This window comes from Patella vulgata, chromosome 3 (assembly GCF_932274485.2).
Source record: "Patella vulgata chromosome 3, xgPatVulg1.2, whole genome shotgun sequence".
Classification (NCBI taxonomy): Eukaryota; Metazoa; Mollusca; class Gastropoda; family Patellidae; genus Patella; species Patella vulgata.
Genome location: NC_065881.2, coordinates 19,820,100 through 19,837,046, shown reverse-complemented (window position 1 = coordinate 19,837,046; position 16,947 = coordinate 19,820,100). Strand labels below are relative to the sequence as shown.

The following is a 16,947-nucleotide window of genomic DNA, read 5'->3' as shown; positions in this document are numbered from 1 at the left end:
GTAATTTGAATGAAATTTTTATTTTACATTATCTGTTTTTGCGCTATTATAGCAAGAATGCTCAGCTCTTTCGGCGAGACGTATTCTTGCTTTCTGTTGATGTCAAGGTCGTCTGTGCACAACATAACACTAAAATAGTTGCCTTAAACCAAATATTAAAAATCTAGTTCCAAAAATCCCGAGTGTCAAGTTTTTAATTTGGCTGAGTATATCTCTACGCCATAATGTTCAGTAAAAGTTAAATCTACAGCAAAGAATTATATTCATCTATTTGTGCATGTCAGAAGGGATTGGGGGATAAATAAAATCGGCAGAGCCTCGTTTTTTGTTACTTTATCAACTTGTGGTGATATTTTTTGATATCAAAAAAGACTGGTAGGAGATTCCCTATTTATCAAATATAATCATGCAAAGATGCTGCAGTGCAGTGAATCATGGGGAAATTGTTAATTACACGGGGAAATTAATAATTATATAGTGAAAATTAATCCAAGAGTACACATCGACTTTATTGATTACATGGCAAAAACAGTAAGATATGAAATATAGACAGACATCATGTAACAAGATGCTGGTTATACGAGGTACAATAATGTTATACTATCGACATGCGACCCAGCAACAGAGTGTTGGTTATACAGTTGGTATAACTGATAATACAATTTTGTTTTAAGAATGTCAGCCTGGGTTTTATGGTGAACGGTGTAAACAGTCATGTAATAACAGAAAGTGTGGAATACCAAATACTGAATGTAATCATAATAATGGATCATGTTATGGAGATTGTTTACCTGGTTATAAAGGTCTTGATTGCAGTCACGGTAAGTATCGGCTTTTCCAAAGGCAATTTGCTTTGTATTTACTATCATGGGCTTATTCAAGGACTGTTGTCATGGAATATAAATGACTCATTCAAGGACTGTTGGCATGGAATATAAATGACTTATATTAAAGTACTGTTAGCACATGAATATATTCAAGGACTATTGACACATGGGCATAAATAATTTATGGAATAATTAAATAACTTATGCAAGAACTGTTGGCACAGGAATATATTTGGACTTATTCAAGAACTATAGGCCCTGGAATAGAAAAGATTTGTTTAGAAACCGTAATGTAAATCAATCATTAAAGAATTGTTGATGCTGTAATATAAGTCAATTGCTCAAGAAGTCGACTTTATACGTGACTACCAGTACAAATAATCTATTTGGAAGATAACATTTATCATGTATGTTTTCGATTATTTCTACAGAAATCCAAACGTCTGCTGTGGATAACAAAGCTGTTATTTCATCAGTAGTTGTGTTACTATTAGCTGTTGTTGTCGTGATTATCATTATCATGTATCGTCGCAGGTAAAAGTATTTCTACCATTTTAATACATCAAGGTTTTTCTATCCATCTGTCTCGCTGAATTTTAACCGGTTTACCTGAGAAACTGTTGTTAATAAGAAAATGTCTCACGCAGTTTGAATTCCAGTGTAATTGGCTGTTCGTGACTGCATGTTAAGTTATATATATTTCTGGCATTTTTATCAAGATAAAATTGATAGTATTGCGATGCATTCCACGTGTCTTTAACAGAAAGCTGGAAGAACTAGAAAACTTATCGCTGAAGCTACCAAATCTTTTCTTAAATCTGATCTTCATGTATATTTAGAAAGAAATTGGGTTTAACGTCCACTCGACACAAACTAGGTCATTTCAAGATTAACATGTGACTCAATTCTATTTCAATAATTCGCTTACGCGTACGGATCTTTGACAGTGGAAGGAAGTCGGGGGACCCGGAGAAAACCCACTTGATTCAATGTCAGACCTTATTATCCAACGCGCATGCATTAACAATTCGGCTACCCAACCCCGCGTTTTTTTTTATATTTTTGAGTAACACAAATTATATTTTTACTCTATACCAACATATATTCTATAGAAAATCGAGAAAAGATAAGAACTCTGATGAAGTAACAACGGAACCAGTGACCGAAAGCTGTAATAATGGAAACCATAATGTACCAGTAAACGGTATTTATGAATTAAGCTTACTATTTAGTTTTATAGGGATACTACTGGGGGAGATATTTGGGATACTAATAGGAAAGCTAACAGGGACAATAATTAATAAGGATAATGTATGGGGATACTAATAATGTTATATAGATATATTTATACATTTTGAATTACAGGGGCTGATCCCACTTATGTAAACGATGAAATGCTTGCCATAGAGCTGGCTACTATCACAAAATACGAGGACAGTTCTGAAGATCCCCTCTCAAAGAAGGTGATTAATAATAAGGAACAGAAGAAACCATCCAAGAGAGAAAAGTCGCCCCCAAATGTGTGTGAACAAGAGTCCGAGACCAATTATTATAACTTGCAATCCGTTGTACAGAACAAAAGAATTGATGTAGCTCATCTGGAAGATGTGTTTACTAAGCTAAATTCAAGACAAGGTGTCTTTACTGATATGTTCAAGGTAGGTGTAGTTCTTATTGATTCCAGCCACACATAAATGGAATAATATTGGGTTTAGCGCCTTACTTTTCTGCAGCAACCGGGCTGATGGAGGCATGTAGACGCCATGCAGTGTGATATGAGTAAAATTTGCCTTGACAGCGGCGTTTTTGTCAATTATATTATGGGAGGCTTGTTGGGGGGAGAGGTCGAACATATTTAAGTTGTTGGATCAGAATCATGAATTCAATGTAGGGTTAAACTACCTAAAACTCACTTATATATTGTTTATGTATAAATCAAGGGCCTGTCGTCAGAGTTCAGTGCTGTATATGACGATTCACAAATTCAAGAAAACAGAGCCAAGAATAGATATCTGGGATATTATCCTTGTGAGTATTTAGTTGTTTAGCAATCTTTATAAGACCATCCATAAGCTCTCCTCGCAAGGGGGGGGGGGGGATCAATTCTAAATAAGTCAATTGTTCAGCTTCCCGCTACTTGTAATGTGGATGAAACATACCTATACCCCAAATCCCCTATAACCTGTGCCTTAATATCCATCAAAATTGATGCGTTATATCTCTTTTTCTAAATTCTCACTACATCGACGACTGAACGTCTTTACTAAATCAACCACCGGACGTCATCTCTACATTGACCACTGGACGCCTTCTCTACATCGACTACTGGACGTCTTCTCTACATCAACCAATGAACATCTTCTCTATATCAACCTCTTTTCTAGGTAGACCACTGAATGTCTTTTGTAGCTAACCGAGGTCCCGTGTACACATTGGCGTGCACGTAAAAGATCCCTTGGCAGTTGGCATTCGATATAAGAGTAGGTCGTAGTGTCACAAAATTTCCCTCATAGCACACTGTATGGCGCATGCCCGTCTTCATTAGCCCAGTTCGGGGCAGAACAGTAGGACGTTAAACCCCATTTCATTCATTAATTCTTTTATAGCTCGATCACTGAACTTCTTTTTCAAATCTACGATTAACAGCTGTTCAGGTCAAATATTACCAGTAACACTTGATTTTGTTTTAAAGAAGTGAAATCAATGGGTTGTAAAATCTAAAATCACAACCAATTCCTATGATATCAGTCAGAATTTAGGAAGATAACGCGGTAAGATTAAGGAAATATGTTTTGTTTTATTTTAGATGACCACAATCGTGTTATACTCAGTGAAGTTGGAAATGATCCACATTCTAATTATATTAACGCCAGTTACGTAGATGTAAGTTTTTTACAACTTGTTATATTAATGTCAGCTACGTAGATGTAAGTCACCCTCCTCCTCTCGTTACGATCACTTGCGATGGAAACATCCATCCTACCCTATACCAAGTATACCATCTGAAGTCGACATTGTCACTCAAATTAGTAGTGAAACCGATGGTTTACAAACATCTGTAGTTTTCGTATACATTCGGAGAAGTAGACAACAAAGCCATCGCTATGTCCGACCAGTCCCTGTAAGAAAGAGAGTCTTCATCCATTTACTTTTATCGAACAGCCACGCACCACCTAAAATAATGCCTTGTGTATTTCAGAGTTACAGGCAGAGCCAATTTTTCATAGCAGCACAAGGTATGTAATTCCTTCATTTTCATTGCACTCTGTTGTCGTAGGAACGATAAATTAAAGTGGTACACCCTTTTGATCCGGGTTACTTATTTTTGATATGAATATATGTCATCATTTAAAAATTTGTAGACAACCCGTCTGCCGTTTATACTCGTGTAATATTGCTATACACAAGGTGTGAAATAATTATATTATAGACGAGTTTTCGCTGTGTTGATTGGGAACTACCGCATTCCGACAATTCAACAAATCTGTCCAAACAAAAATTACATCATATAAAGTTTATTCAATAACTTTCAATAATTGCATAATACACTGGATCAACACACTTTTATAGCTTATAGTTCACCTAAATCAAGGAGGTTAGCGCCTTTTACGTCTTCATTTGCGTGAATCATTAAGAATGGCGTCATATTTAAATGTCGTGTCTCTGTACCCAGCATTTTGTACTTGTGTAGTAGTCGACAGTCACACCGAATGATAACCAGATCAAGTACCCTTCATAAATGAAAATTAAATCGCTTAGAGATTTCGGACACCGAACAGAAAAATTATTTTGACCCAAACCAAAGAAGTTATATTATTTTTAAAGAAATACATTTCATGTATTATTTTCTATAAATCCAGGTCCGACTAAAGTAACGATAAACGACTTTATCAGGATGATTTTTGAAGAGAAAGTTGTCAAGGTTGTTATGTTAACAAATTTGGTTGAATCCAGGAAGGTAAGTTCTGTAAAGGCACATATTTCTCTAGTCAAAATTATGTAAAAAAAACCGTAGTTTTCATTAAGCAAGTTTTTTAACTGTATATTTGACATTTTTTCTGGTATGCAGTGGCATAGATAATAAAGCATATATGCACATACAAACCGTAATATTTGGGAATTGCAGGCAGTGCTTAAACTGTGTACATATTACTCAGAAATTTTATAATGTATACATTCATTACAACATAGGAATTTATTTCAAAATGTAAAGAAAAGCAGTCTCAATAAATATGCATTATGTAAGAGCTAAATTGGAGAATATATTGTGGATATCCAATCAAATTAGAAAAAAGGGTTGGTACTAAACCAAATTAGAAAAACGATTGGTATTAAACCACATTAATAAATAGGTAGGCACTGAACCAAATTAGGAAATATGTGGATATTAAACTAAACTATGAAATAGGTGGATATTATCAAATTAGGAAATAGGTTAGTATTAAACTAAATTAGAAAATAGGTGGATATTAAACCATATTGGAAAATAGATTAGTATTGAACCAAATTGGAAAACATCTGGATATTAAACCAAATAAGAAAATGTGTGGGTATTAAACTGGATTATGAAATAGGTGGGTATTACATAAATATTCAACCAAATTAGGAAATGGGAAAAATTTGAAAAATATTTGGGAAAAGGTCTGAGAAGCTAACGAAGCTTAAAATATCCCGCATGGCCTAAATGGTTTAACATATGCCCCCTGGTTTTAGAATCTACATTAAAGATCGTAAATTGTCATAATTTGATTTCAGATTAAGTGTGAAAGGTATTGGCCGGAGACTGGAAGAGAAGTGTTCGGTAACCTAGAACTTATTCTAGATGAAGAAATTCAACGAGCAAGCTATACAACTAGAAAGATCAGCCTAAAGCATTTGAAGGTGATCATAATTTGTTTCAGCCAATAATGTATTTCAATTCAAAGGGAGTATCTCCTGTATTTAAGGATATCGAATCTTGAATTTTGCTTCATCTCATTTTGTACACATCCCTTGGCTGTTGGAATTTGAAGTCGCGTTGACCGAAACGTCACTGAAACGTCACATAATTCTCCCATTCTCGTACTACATGGAGGCATAAAATTAGACCTTTTCGCATATCAAAATGACCAGACTTTAAAACACACACATTTTGCATCATTAAACTTTGTCGTTTATTAAATTTTTTAATTTTTTTGATATTTTATATTTTCAGTCCGGCAAAGAGCACCAGACCCTTTTGTTTCATTTTACAGCTTGGGCTGACCATGACGTACCGGAAGTTGCAGATTTATTAGATTTTCTATATTGTGTTCAAGATTATAAAGCCGATTCAAACTCGCCTACTCTAGTTCACTGCAGGTGAGAACAAACGTGCCATTTTAATGCATTTGGTTTTAGATCAAAATGTAAAACACTGGAACACCTGATACTACCTATCTATTCTGTGAGCAAGGACTGTGAGTTGTCCTATTACAAGCTTTCGCTGTTAATAGATATATGCAGTCTGTTCTAATACAAGCTTTATTTTGGCAACGGACACTACCTAGTCGTTTGGATGGGACGAAACCCGGAGGTCCCTATATCGGCGTTCACGGAAATGAACTCTTGGCGAAAACGTCGTTCTTGTTTCGTTAGTTGGTTACGTTTTCATACCAATGCTGGTGTTAATTTACTTTACATAAGTAATATCATTTTATATTATATAGTGCTGGTATAGGAAGAACTGGTACATTTGTAGCTATAGATGCTCTTCTGAAGGAAGGAAATGCTACAGGAAGTATTGACGTTCTACAGTTTCTTAAAACTATGAGATGTCAACGAAAGGGCATGATACAAACAGCCGTATGTATATATCTAGCGTTAATATGACCAATCGGAAAGCGATAATCATCTGATTCAGATAAATCGGAAACTAGAACATCCTCACATAAACTATATTTGGTGTAGGCTAATAGCTCCGGATCTATTAACAATTTGATATATGTCCTAATGTGTCAATACTATAGCAGGCTAATGGTCAATTTCCGATTTAAATTTAACGAAAATAAGGTCTGAAAAGTATTCTTTAGATAGTAATGTAAATGAATAAACAGAGGTTCGATGCCATCTTGACCTCGATGTTCATGGATACATGATATCGGATAATCGATAGAACTTAAATATTGATCGATTTTAATCATTTTATGCGTCAAGTTTTAATGAGTAAGGATTGACCCCCCCCCCGCTCTCTCTCTCTCTTTCTCTCTCTCTCTCTGAAACTGTATCATTGCCCTTTGATGATAGGCCTACATCTTACTCTATCTCCCTCGCACTCTGAAACTGTAAAATTGCCTTTTAATGTCACATCACTCTCTATCTTCCTCACGCCCTCTTATCTCTCATTTGTAATTTTCATGTTTTGTTTTAGACTCAACTTAAGTTTGTCTATGAAGCTTTGGTTGAAGCATTTAAATATGGAAAGACTAGTACATCTGTATTAGAGTACGAAATGATATCTGGAAAATCTAAGAAATTCCATTTGACAAAATGTTTTAGAAACAAAGAACTGCAGTTGCTAAAAGGAATGATAAACGAAGGTGATTTAGATAATTTAATACGATAGTCATCGTCCACGCATTAGCGTCCACGTAAAGGAAACCTTGATAGTTGGAATTTGTCGAAAAGTAGGCGGAAAAGCCGTTGGCCGGGAAAAAGTTTCAAAATTGCGTACGGCCGTCTTCAATATCCCGGTTGGTGCAATAAGGCACAGCGTTAAACCCAATTAATTTCATTTGGTGAACATAAAAAAATTGGGATTAATAGCGGAATTGACAAGCGGAATTTTCTCGACCGTATCACGTATCAGTGTCGCCACGATATGAATACGTGATACGTTGCGTCAATGTAGTTTTAGAGATCTGGCAGATTTTCGCGCCGGGTAGTATGAGTATAGCTGAGCTGAGCTTAGTTCTATTACAGCATGATGGCATTTATCTACCAAGATAACCACCAGTACTAGTCAAGTGTCTAGCCTACAAATTCCTGGAAGGAGAAAAGTCGCTTGACAGTCGCTGAGATATTAAATAAAATTTAATGTCGAATTTTTGGTTACACTAATGTATCATTCCAAAGAGATAATTTATACCCTTTACCATAGAATCACATGATTTACATACTTGCAAGGTCCCACCTCCCAAAATTTAGCACGTAGATCGACCACCATCCAGACAGACAGGCAGAAATAAAATATGAAAATTCGGAGAAAAACTAATCAAAACTAATGATCAAATTCCAGTCTTTGACGACGATGTTATACGGACTTTTTCCGTATGAAAGCTGTTCGATACGTGTTGCCGTATCCGTGTGCCGTATCACGTATGAGAAATACACACACATTGATGACGTTACACTCAAAATCGATACGGATACGCGATATGGACCAGGAATTAATACGTGTCCACACGGAATAAACGTCAAACCATTAATTGGATCAAGTTATCGGGTGGGTCTAATTTCTTACTTTATTTTAAGGTAATCAAAATCTTGTGAATAACCTACAGGTCAAAATTATGTACCGGTTGTTTTCAAATTTGATTTGAGTATTGACTATTGAGTGTTCATTGGGTCAAAAGGAAGACGCCTATTTTTTTATCGCACATTTACGCCCAACGCTCGTTTTGTTTCTTGTTTTGTTTGCAGCAGATAAGAATAAGATCTATGTACCTGAGAAACCACAGTTGGATATTCACAGAGCTTCAGTAAGTATTTTAAATGTGATTTATCAGACGGCTATAACACTTAAAGGGCGTATGGTTCTATTCTTTGGAACCTTAAAAAAATCGAAAATGGGCCTAAAAGCACATATTAATGTGAAATACGCGAAGAGTCCAAATCGAACGACAGTCGTTTACGCCTGTTTAGTCCATTCTACACGTTTTTTATTATTATTTTGTCATTTATAAATCAGCCATTATACTACTTACTTCCGCATTAACTGTAGAATATGTTTTTCCTTTGTGCATTACAAATGGCACTCGAAACCATAGAATACACGATTCGTGCACTGATTATGAAATGTTCATTGTGTCTTAAATATTGGGTATTGGGATTCCATATTTTTATTGCAAGATAACAACATCAATATTGATTGTATTAGACCAATGTTGGATTCTAATTCGTATTTTTTAAATTTCAAACATTGTGGATATTATTTATATGTTCAGTACATTAACCAATAATAGTTATTCTTACTATACTTACACCATATTACCCATATATGTCCGGATAAATTTCAAGACATTAAATCATATTATTACTTTATTAGTCATGGAAGAAAAGTATTGGTTATATCATTATTACTTTACTAGACATGGAAGAAAAGTAGTGATTATGCTATCTGTTATATTAAATCATGTCTCTACTACTTTACTAATCTTGGAAGAAAAGTGGTTAATGTTATATTATTACTTTACTAGTCATGGAAGAAAAGTAGGAGTTATTCTATCAGCTATCTAGTCACAGAAAAAAGTATTGTTTGTGCTATCAGTACTATTAAGTTATATTTATCGCACAGCTTTCAGGTTTCAGGTTTAAACATCGAGACCGTAGGCTGAGATGATAAACCTGTTATCGAATAAAGCGTGCTATAAATGACTTGTAACATTGACACAAGCTCAACATACTTGATTTCTATATGATTTCTACTAAAACTGGCGTAAAGCAGCAAAAGAGTGCAATAACATTAAACATGTCTAGTGAAATGAAATGAAATGGGGTTTAACGTCCTACTGTTTTGCTCCGAACTGGGCTAATGAAGACGGGAAACATGTCTAGTCATTGCGCGGTTAAGCTCCACCCAATCCACTAAAGGGGAAACAATCTGCTTATTCAATAAAAAGAACAAAGGAAAATTTCCCGTCCATGTTACAATTCATATTATTACGCTACTAGTCATGGAAGAAATGAATATATAATCAATGATATTAATGATATTACTTTACAAATCATGAAAGAAAAGTGGTGATTATTTTTCAGTAATATTAAATCATGTATTTACTTTAATAGTCATGGAAGAAAAGTATTGGTTATGTTATCAGTGATATTAAAGGGCATGACATGGAATCATTGTGGAATTTAATCAGAGATCAGGAAAGTTCTGTAGCTGTGGTAATATTAAATGACCAGGTAATAGCATATTAAAATATACCCAAGGTGGGATTTTAAAGGAAACTCCTTAATTAGATTTGTTTGAAATGCTTTCTCGATTTAATTTAATTATATTTAAACAATGTAAAATGATTGTTCTACCGAAACTAAACAAAACTAAGACGTGACTGTTTTTTTTTATTGTTTCGATTTCAAGGCTATGGACTTGAGTTCTAAAAAATTTCTCTGTAAAAAGATTCCGTTCTTGAAAGCAAAGTTACTAGCTAAGAAATAATTCTTCCTAAACTAAACACAACCAAGTCATGACTACATTTTGGTTTGTTTTTAATTTCGATTTCAAGGCCATGAGCCTCAGTTCTGGAGATATTCTCTGTTAATAGATTTGACTCTTGAAAGCTAAGGTCATTGATTGTTATGTGTAATACATATAGTTATTTTATTTCAGAATCAGGTGTCAGTTTATCCCAGTTCTGGCACTAACGAAATTATTGGCAAAATGACTATTTCGTCAGAAGTAGACTATTTATCAACAGATGGATTACAAATACTGACTGTTACTAGCTATAAACAGGTAAATAATATTAATAATTACATGCTGTTTAAATACTGACTGTTACTACTTAAACAATGGTGATTGCATACTAAACATCATTAATGATTATTGTTCAATAGTGATTACATGGTAGATAGACATTGTTGTTGCGTATCGTATCACAGTGATTACATGATAGACATTATTACTGATTACTATATCAAAGTGATTACATGAAAGACATTATTACTGATTACTGTATCAAAGGGATTACGTGGTAGATACTATCACTGTACCAAGGTAGACATGGCCACTGATTATCCTACCACAGCGATTACATGGTAGACAATATTGCTGATTACTGTACCGCAGTTATTGCATGATAGATACTATTACTGCACCATAGTGATTTTTGTATATATTATATTTTAAAAGAACATACAACATGTGTGTAAGATGATAATACTGAAAACTGGAAGAGGGTATGGATTAGAATCACTGAAATCAGATATTACAGAACTGATACGACTGACTGATCAATATGATTCCACACCTCATCCAGTCACAGTTATTTACAGGTTTGTACTACAAAACACTTTCTAAGTAAATACCGAAACAACAACACACAAAGGGATGTCAACAATCACAGGATGAAGCCATGTTGATTTCGGCACATGTCGTAATGTTCCGGTTCGATGATTTTCTCGAAATTATTTTGCAGAAATAATTTTGGGTAAATGTTTTGCAAGATTGGTATTTGGAGATTTGTATTTGGAAATTTGATTTTCGTGATTGGTTTTTCGTTGTATGTCTCTGATGAAATGTAAATGTAGACTCATTTTTTGATTTCTAAAGTAAATTTTCTGATTTGTAAAACAAATATCGCTTTTATGATACAAAGTTTAATTTTGGTCTCCAAATGAAGGACTATAAATTAAGATCTAAGAACACTGAATAAAGAGCTGTTTGGCTTTCCATAGATGTATAGATAACTGTTCACTATCATATTATATAGTACAGTGATATTAAACAATATAATTACAATGTATATAGATAACCGTTGGCTATTATATTTTATATTACAGAGATATTATACTTGGTAGATAGATAACTGTTTACTATTATATTTTATATTACAGTGAAATGCAACATGCTGCTATGTTTTGTATTGTAAGAAATATACTAGAAAGAATGAAACTTGATAAGGAAGTGGAGATTTTTAACACCACAAGAAAAATTCAACAATCATTGAATGATGTTATTAATCATAAGGTAAGAAATGTTAGTTTTTTATATTTTTATCCACCCCCCACCTAATAACAAAATAAATCACTTTAAACCCCATGTAATTGGAAACCGTGTAATGATTGTAAGTATTAGTAATAAGCCAGGCAAATGTTTCCAAATGGTATTATCTGTTATCATGTGCTTCAGTCTAATCTCGAAGATTTTCTGATAACGACCATAGAAATGTGTGCCCCATTGTTAGAAATTATCCACGACACTCAATATGTTCTTTATTTTCTTTATTTCAGGATGAATACGACTTTATCTATAAAATGACCAGTGAACTATTAACAAGACTGAATATTTATGAAAATCTGTAAAGTTCTTAGCTTTAAGATTCATTTATGTTGCTATACAGCATGTTTAGTTTATAGTTTGGAAGTCACATTAATTAGAGTTTTACACTATTGTTTTTTTTCGGATTATTATTATTTTCTTTATACATTTTGCTTATATCTCTGGAAGTACCCATTGGATTTCGTAGTTCATGCGAAAGTTTCGAAACCTTTTGGGCCAGGCGAAATGCATGAATTCGTGTTTTTGTAAATGTTGTTCTAATTTGAACACAGCAGGCCAGTATGGTTTGGGGTATTTTTTTTACTTCGATTGGGTATACAACTTTCTATCCATAATTGTTGAAAAATGTTATATAGTTATATTTTTATATTTTGAACATTTGTTAGTTGTTTTTGGATTTGTAATAATGTTATCTATAATTGATGAAAATAATATTTGCATACATCTATACATGTAATTGGTATCAATTGTTCTCCGCCTTTCGAAGAAAGTAGGGGACTTTTAAAATGGTTCTGTCCGTCTGTCTGTCACACTTTTTAAGGCACAATAACTCTTCTTCTAATTGAGCTACAATGTTCAAACTCGGGGTAGGTGTTTCTTAGGTGGAATGCCTTGATTGTGTTCGAAGTTGGGCATTTTCTCTGCTTAAGGTAAGCAGAGATCAGCCGTTTGTGCTTTAGGGCGCGATAACTTTGGTCCTGATTATGTGAGAGCGATGAAACTTGGTGTATAGTTTCATTACATCAATACCTTGACCAGGTCCGATAATGAGCATTTTGGGCTCATTGTAAGCAGAGCCATGAGCAATTGGATTGGTCGAGACTTTGGACCTCGACAACTTTGATTCTAATGGAGTGGTAGTAGTGAAACTTTGTGTATATTTTCATTACATCAGTACCTTAACAAACTTCGATGCTGAGCATTTCTGCTAAGGCAAAGTAGAGACTTCGATCTGATTGAGGTAGAATGTTTGAACTTGGTGTAGGTGTCTATTAGGTGAATGCCTTGACCCAGTACGATCATGCGCACTAAGGTTAAGCAGAGATGTTCAGTTTGATACCTTGGAACACGATAACTTTGGTTCTAACTGAACACCTTGGCTATGTTCGATGATCAGATTTTTTTTGCTTACGCCAAGTAACGATAAGCAATTTAATTTGCTTTTAATTGAGGTAGAATGTTTAAAGGAGCTAATTATCTAACTCAATATTTTCCATAATATTTGAAATTAAAATCACGAATTAGAATTCAATATTGATCAATTTCAATCAATATTGATGTTGTTATCTTGCCGTGAAACTAGAGGATCCTAATATCCAATATTTAAAACACAATTAATGAAAAGATATAAAAATAAAGTCCTACTGTTTTGCTCCGAACTGGGCTAATGAAGACGAGCATACGTCATACAGTCTGCTAGGATGGAAATTTTGCCCAGACAGCGGCAATACGGCCTACTTTTATATCGAATTCCAACTGTCAAGGGATATTTTACGTGCACGCCAATGTGTACACGGGACCTCGGTTTTTCGTTCCACCCGAGCGACTAGACAGCTGTCCTTCATCACTGACATCGGGGAATCACGTCGGAAAATAATGCGAGCCAGCGTCTTACCCACTTAGCCACAGTGACCCCATACAACAAGACAGTGTGGAACTAATTAGTAAAGGCTGATTCACAAACGACAAAATAATAATTTTAAAAACGTGTAGAATGGACTAAGCAGGCGTAAACGAATGCCGTTCAATTTGAACTGTTCCCGTATATCACCGAACATATTTTATTAATTAGAAATTACAATATTAATTCAAAAATTGAATATGTGCTTTTAAAACCATTTTCATCTATTTCAAAGTTCCAAAAAATAGAGCCACATGCCCTTTAAACTGGATATAGATGTTCATTAGCTAAGCAATTTTATTGGCCGAGGCTTTGGGACAAGTAACTTTGATTCTAACTGATAGGGAGTAATAAAACTTAATAGCGTATAGTTTCACTATAGTTTCACTTCAAAACCTTGACCGAGTTTGATCGTGAAAATTTATGCTTAGACTAAGTATAAATAATCAGTTTGATTTCTCTATAATTTTGAAAAAGATAAATGTGCAATTAATTAATATGTGTCGTCTATTGATTTTGGGATTCGGCAGGGAACATCAGCCTCATTGTTTTATTTATTGCTTAGTTTTAAAAATCAAACTTAATATTGCTTCAATTTGTTCTTCTTTTATTATTTAATCATTTATTTGTCTTTTTTAGATTATTTATTTTTTTCATAATTTATTTAATATTTTTATTCAAAAAAGGGTCTCTTTATAATTGATTAGAAGTCGAAAAATTTAAGTTTAAAATGTACAACAAGTTAATAATTCCTGGCAAGACAGCAGCAGAGTTGAATACCATGAATGAGAATGACAAATAATTTTAAATAAGTATAAATTGTCACGATTATCCTGATTATTTGCATTCTTGAAAAATAAAAGCCTAAGACCTCATATGCCAAATTTATTTTAAAATCATGGTAATAGCAAATTCCATGGAATCCGGCCCATATAATTATTGAATTTCGAAAGAGAGTAGCCATGTCCTAATGAGAATAGTGGGCGTTACAGTGTCCCCGGGCTCTAAATGCCAAAGGTAAGCAGGAAAAGGCTTGGCTACATGTAATTTTAAATATTGATGGCATCATATTTTCAATACAGCTGCTCATAAAGACATTGTTGACTTAAAATCAATGAAAATTCTGTTTTACGGAATTCTTTTTAGGTTAAACTTTTAGGCAATGGATTGATTCAATGTTAGTACACTACTGTTATGTATATTGCAAAGTTACAGCTCCAATTTGCGTTTCGTTTAATATTATTAATTCGTTAATGATTTATACAGTCCTTTGTTGACTCAAAATCAATGAAAATTATGTTTTCTGGAATTATTTTAGGTTATCTTTTTCAATAAATTTAAAAAAATGGAATGGGGTCTATCGTTCTACTTTTCTGCACCGACTGGGCTAATGAAGACATACATACGCCATGTAGTGTGTTATGATGGACATTTTGGCCCGGCAGCGGTGCTACGGCCTACTCGTTTGTTCTGGGTCTTTATATCGCAGACATCTGTACAGCTTGCGCTGTTGAAAATGCCGCCCTGGCCGACAAGACTGTTGGTCGGTTGTATTATTCAAGGGAGACAAGTCTAGTTTCAACGCAATAATTTCTCTTGGTACAAGGAGCACAGGCCACCAATAAATTCTTGCATTTTACCCCCATCTCCCGCCATTTGGCATGGGGATTTGCCTTGACTGGTGTAGAAATCGAAGAGAAGGTTCTGAATTTACGTTTTCTGTCAGGTGTTGGAAAATTACCATGGTTTTGAGGCGGAAGGATAACAAAGTTAAGAGGTGGTCACGTTGAAAAGTAGGGCGAAAGTGGACGTGGACGTAAAACTCTAGAAACGAGCGAACGAACATATTGTTCCATCTGTAGTAGAAAGGGACGAGATTTAACATTAGAGTGATGGGGAAGTCACTTGTCTACTATGGCCAAATACTACAATACGATTGACTTTCTAACACCAAAATCTAATATATTTTCTTTTTTTTAAAAAAAAGACCATCGAATCTCTAAGAAGTCTTATTTTTATCGCCTTGTTAGGTCTCCAGTTATATTCTTGGTCACAGTTCTGTGCATTGGTCTTCAAACCAAATAACTTTTCACTCAATCACGGGGTACCTTAATCCAATTCTGTATGTTCAGCATGGCGTTGTCTTGCAACATTTGCAAGTCAAGATGAAGCAAGAGCATGGTTTGTAACAATACAACCGATGACAAACAGTAGTTAACGTTGCGTCATGATCGTTTCTATTGAACTCATGATTGTTGACTGGTTTGCTCAATTTATATGGAGCCACAGTGGCTAGGTGGTTAAGACGCTGGCTCTCTAGCTTGGAGGTCGGGTGTTCGATTTCATTTTTATTTCATTTCTCAATTTATAGACATTTAGACGTTTTTTTTCTTGCCAGGCTCTCAGCTCTGTTAACTGGAATATCCCACATAACCCTTCCGGACCAAACTGGAATAGAACCATCAATGGGCCTCCCCGTAAGTGAGTTAGCGTCATACTCAGTGGGCTCCCGTGGCTAAGTCTCTGACATCATAGAAACATGGCGGTAATCTTTAAATGTTTCAGTGTCTGGAGGTTTGTGTTGTACGTCAACATTTGTTTGTATACTATAAAAAGGCATTATTTAATAGACCAGGATTAGCTTACATTGGGACACTGGCTGAAAATGTCACTAGGGCCCTTGCGTCAACAGTGAAAAGTGGGCATGTTCTGGCGTCACACTCACAAACATGCAATTTGTATTTCATCACGATAAATAGAAAGCTTTATTTGGGACAAACAGTACACAACATAATAAATAACATCATAAAATTATGAATTAGGCACTGTGGTCCCTATTTATCGTACAAATATTTTATACTGATTTGGGGGCCCTTTAATATTCGTACTGGATTATCTTGAAGTACAATGTACATGTACACATTTTTGTTGACCGAATCGCAAAAATGAGTCCAAAGACAAGAGAACACGTCTGTTATCCTTCTCTCATTTGCTCGATGGGTTGTGATATTGGCTCACTAATCAGTTCTTCGGGATTATCCAATCTGGTATTAAAAGGCGTTTAGTCGTTCGGGTGGGACGAAAAAAGAACCCTTGGCAGATGGAAATGTAATAAGGTTTAACCTCCAACATTTCTGCACCAACTGGGATTATGAAGATGTAGTGAAATATGAGGAGAATAATTGTGCCAGGACATCACCGTTTCCGCCTACTATGCATCGTATTAAAATCGTTATGAGTTATTTTACGTGCATGCC

At 34.7% G+C, this 16,947-nt stretch overlaps 1 protein-coding gene across 1 annotated transcript; it reads left to right on the top strand.

Moving 5' to 3' along the window:
• The first annotated feature begins 589 nt into the window (after positions 1-589).
• Positions 590-15,124, top strand: LOC126815290 (receptor-type tyrosine-protein phosphatase epsilon). The gene is made up of 18 exons (XM_050540856.2): positions 590-821; positions 1,259-1,361; positions 1,940-2,031; positions 2,193-2,485; positions 2,768-2,855; positions 3,634-3,710; positions 4,027-4,063; positions 4,688-4,785; positions 5,583-5,708; positions 6,022-6,167; positions 6,515-6,650; positions 7,216-7,384; positions 8,487-8,545; positions 9,852-9,971; positions 10,399-10,524; positions 10,921-11,063; positions 11,625-11,757; positions 12,021-15,124. The coding sequence occupies exons 2-18, from the start codon at positions 1,348-1,350 to the stop codon at positions 12,090-12,092; spliced, it is 1,929 nt and encodes a 642-aa protein (XP_050396813.2). The 5' UTR covers positions 590-821; positions 1,259-1,347; the 3' UTR covers positions 12,093-15,124.
• Positions 15,125-16,947: the final 1,823 nt, after the last annotated feature.